Genomic DNA, 4,449 nt, shown 5'->3' on the forward strand with positions numbered 1-4,449 from the left:
CTTGTGGAGTATAATTTGATTGTCTTGTTGATTGTGTTGAAATAAAAGTATTTTTAATGTAAATTTGTGCAAGTAATTGTCTGAAATCATATATGATTTGTATATGCAGAGATATTGTAATATTTACTGAAATCATAAAAGATAATTATATGTAGAGATATGAGGTATTAGGTGGAAACATATAAAGTTTGAAGAACAGACACACAATTTACCTATTAAAAACATATATAATCTGTATAAAATTCATATGAGCAAATAATGCAAAATTTAAATGAATCCTATATGATTCAATCAAGAATTTTAAATGATTTGTGTAGGAAATTTACTGATATTCATACACATTTTCTACTAAAATCATATACTATTACATACTGTTGTCATGTAAAACTCATATAAGAATTTTGCAGTATTCATATATGACCTAAAAATCCCATACAAGTTTTATGTGTGCTTTTTAGTATGAAAGTGGCCATAATCGGTCTGATTTTGTATATGACATGTATTGGACTTATATGAAACACATAAGGAAATTCTGGCTGATTTGAGTAAAGAATATATATGGTTGCTGTATATGAAACATACAGGTTTTTTTCATATGGGATGCCCATAAATTACGGATACAGTTTACAGTCTTATAGAAGGAAAACAAATCCAGTGGTCACGCTGGCGCCTCACGTGCGTGCACACAAATTCTTGCATTGCTTACTTGATATCGCAGCTGTTAAATATTAAAATAAAATACAATCAACCAAACGTTACACTGCTCAATTCAATTCTGTAATACAGTCTGCCGTTTACCACCCGTGACCACCGCCTCACTGTGCTGTTATATGTGAAGGATGATGTTGATAATGCGAGTGAAGTACAAAGCTCATATAATAAATAAGTTTAGCATTCGTTTCAAGAATGAAGAGAGTTGGATTTGTGCCGAATGAGAAAGGTAGGCTACAGATTCACTTTAAAGGTGCCCTCGAATGAAAAATTGAATTTATCTTGGCATAGTTAAATAACAAGAGTTCAGTACATGGAAATGACATATAGTGAGTCTCAAACTCCATTGTTTCCTCCTACTTATATAAATCTCATTTGTTTAAAAGACCTCCGAAGAACAGGCGAATCTCAACATAACACCGACTGTTACGTAACAGTCGGGGTGTACGCCCCCAATATTTGCATATGCCAGCCCACGTTTCCAACATTATAAAAGGCATTAGACAAGGGCAGCCAGTATTAACGTCTGGATGTGCACAACCAAATCATCAGACTAGGTAAGCAAGCAAGGACAATAGCGAAAAATGGCAGATGGAGCAATAATAACTGACATGATCCATGATAACATGATATTTTTTAGTGATATTTGTAAACTGTCTTTTTAAATGTTTCGTTAGCATGTTGCTAATGTACTGTTAAATGTGGTTAAAGTTACCATCAGTTATTACTGTATTCACGGAGACAAGAGAGAAAAAAAAAAATCTATGGGGTATAGACCTTTTACGCACTTCCGCATTTTTCGAACGGAAATACGTCAATGAAGTGTAGTAGAATTTCCTGTTATCATAGCGGCAGATACGAAAAATGGCAGAGTCGAAGAGTCGCAGTTTCTGTTGTGTTCCAGGCTGTTCGTCTTCCAACCAAAAACAGCCCTACCTTTCATTTCATTCTTTTCCTGTGGATCCAAACCTGAAACCCAAATGGATACAGGCGATCCGAAGAGAGGAAGGGCATAGTTTTAATGTAAAAACAGGTAGCACCTATGTCTGCAGCCGGCACTTCGCTCCGGATGATTACAGTGGTGGCTGTGTCGTTCGTCGCCTGAAGAGTGGTGTTGTCCCGAGCCTATTCCCTTGGAACAACTTTACTGCTCCTTTGAGAAGGGAGTCAGTATATGACAGAACCTTCAAACGTCAGTCTGTACAGCTATGCTGTGAAGATAGCGACATGGTGGCTAAGGCAGTAAGGATGGATCACGACTACGTGACACACCCACCTGCAGGTAAGATTGTTCATAATGTGTTTAGTTAACGCTAGTCAACTAACGTTATGTGTACCGTTATTGGATAAATGCACTTCTACCTGAACAAATTCAATGTTTATAATATAAGCTGTTCACGAAATTCAACTAACGTTAGCCTACATCTGTAACATAGTCTCATGCTGTCTAGCTGTAAGGGGCCAGAGATGGGCAGTAGGGGAGAGCGGGGCACAACCTAACGCTTTTTGACTTTCTCCATTTTTGTAAACCTACTTTGGGTTTAGAGTATTTATTTTTTCCCCAAATTAATTTTATAGCACGACCATATAACAGTTTAAAATGTAATCTGATCTAATCAAAAAAATATACAAGAAATCTTAAAATATTTTCTCAATAAAATACAATTATTAAGTGTTCATATAAAATAATGTAATTTAAAAAAAAAAAAATAATGAAACAATTTATTGATGTGGCAGCTAGTAAATACACTAAGTTTCATCATACTAGCATGTGTGGAAGTATTTAAAACAAGTGTTACAACTGGCCCTGTGTTAGGTTGTGCCCCCCCCTTCCCTATTTTAATTACATGTATTTAATTACTTTTGAGTATTTTGTCATTTGTATTTTCCTTAACAAAAATAAATGAAATGTAATTTGTAATTAAATACTTAAAATACTTTTTAAAACATGATTACTGTGTTGTGTTGAAAGGTAGCATAAATATGTTAAGACTGGTTTTTAATTTCTTTATCTTTACAGGTGCTCTGGATGAGGCTTTGGATTACATCCATGACTTAGAAGCCAAGTTGCAAAACACTGGTCTACCACCCCCTACTCTCTTCAGCCGATACTGTTCGTCGGACGACCAAATACGTTTCTACACCAAATTTCCATCCGAGAGTGTTTTTACTATTTTTTGGGAGTCGATTGCACCATCTGCACTTAGACTGGTGTACTGGACCAAAGCACAGAGGGCAGGTGAGGAAGGCTGCGAAGATCCCAGCCCACCACGCATCATGCCATTAATAGATGAGTTCTTGATGTACTCCATGCGGGTTGCTGTTGGCATGAAGGAGCAGCTCATTGCTGACATGTTTAATGTGAGCATTGCCAGGGTTAGCAGGGTTACCATCACCTGGGCCAATTATCTTTTTATGATGCTGAGCTCACTTCCCATCTGGATAAGCAGGGAAAAGGTTAAGTCCACTATGCCCCTTAAATTCCAGAGGTACTGTCCCAATGTCAGAGTGATACTGGACTGCACAGAAATTGCCCTGGAGACAGCCTCATCCCTGACCTTACAGTCAGAAACATTTTCAAGTTACAAAAACAGGACGACATTGAAAGGGCTAATTGGAGTTGCTCCCAATGGTTTGGTGACATTCATCTCACCCCTGTACACTGGGTGCATCTCAGATAAGGAGATCACCAGGATCAGTGGAGTCCTTCCCTTGCTGGAGCCAGGAGACGATGTCATGGCGGACAAAGGGTTCCTCATTCAAGACCTCCTTGCTGACGTTGAATCTAAGCTCATCATTCCACCTTTTAAGCGTTCAGCTCAATTCAGCAAGGAGGAAACGGAACAAACCCAAGCCATTGCCCGCCTCAGAATTATAGTAGAAAGAGTGATCGGTAGGATAAAGTCCTTTCACATCTGGGACTCTCCCGTGCCGCTCACACTGATTGGCAGTGTGAATCAGATCTGGCTTAACTGCTGTGTTTTGGCAAATTATCAAGGACCTTTTTGTTTTGAAGAGTGAATTAATGTTTGGTATGTAAATAATGTATAATGTGTAAATAAATAGTATGTAAATAATTTAGTGTTCCCACATATTCTTAAAAATCAAATTAAATAATTGTTATATTCTTAATATTTTTCTGTTGAAATGTGACTTTGATTTCACTAAAAAATTCAATGAACAAATAAAACAATTTTGGTCAAAATTGTGCATCATTTAATTTTTTGGTATGCGTAACATCAACTGATTAATAACAACTCAAATAACATCAAACATTTACAATAAAAAATAACATTACAGATTATCAACAGTAAGACAGAAGGCTAAACTGATTGGTAAAGACAAGATTAGTGTAATTCAAGGTATGCATTCATGTATGTGCCATAATAATATATATCCAATTTCTCTTTCATTTCCGCTATGAATGAGTCATCACGCCAAATTCTTTCCACAGTTAAAGTTGATAGGGTATCGGTAACAAAGTCACACCATGTCAGTCCTGTGATTGCCAGTTGGCCCTGAACCTGCCAGTAGTACTTATGTGAACGCCTCAGACTGGCGTGGCCTTCCTGCACCTTGAGGTGAGCAACCTGAGATGGATCAGTTTTTGTGCTGCTCTTCACCTCAACCAGGCCAAAAGGAGGCGACTCTGAAGGGTCATACACCCGACCGTCTGGACTGGCCCCGAGATGTGGTGCGTCAGGGTGAATGACGAACCCGGCTGGTAACACATTAACT

The 4,449-nt window shown here is 37.8% G+C and overlaps 1 protein-coding gene across 1 annotated transcript; it reads left to right on the forward strand.

Moving 5' to 3' along the window:
* The first annotated feature begins 1,495 nt into the window (after positions 1-1,495).
* Positions 1,496-3,732, forward strand: LOC125271970. The gene is made up of 2 exons (XM_048196430.1): positions 1,496-1,993; positions 2,732-3,732. The coding sequence occupies exons 1-2, from the start codon at positions 1,576-1,578 to the stop codon at positions 3,730-3,732; spliced, it is 1,419 nt and encodes a 472-aa protein (XP_048052387.1). The 5' UTR covers positions 1,496-1,575.
* The last annotated feature ends 717 nt before the right edge of the window (positions 3,733-4,449 follow it).

Source organism: Megalobrama amblycephala, linkage group LG1 (assembly GCF_018812025.1).
Source record: "Megalobrama amblycephala isolate DHTTF-2021 linkage group LG1, ASM1881202v1, whole genome shotgun sequence".
Classification (NCBI taxonomy): Eukaryota; Metazoa; Chordata; class Actinopteri; order Cypriniformes; family Xenocyprididae; genus Megalobrama; species Megalobrama amblycephala.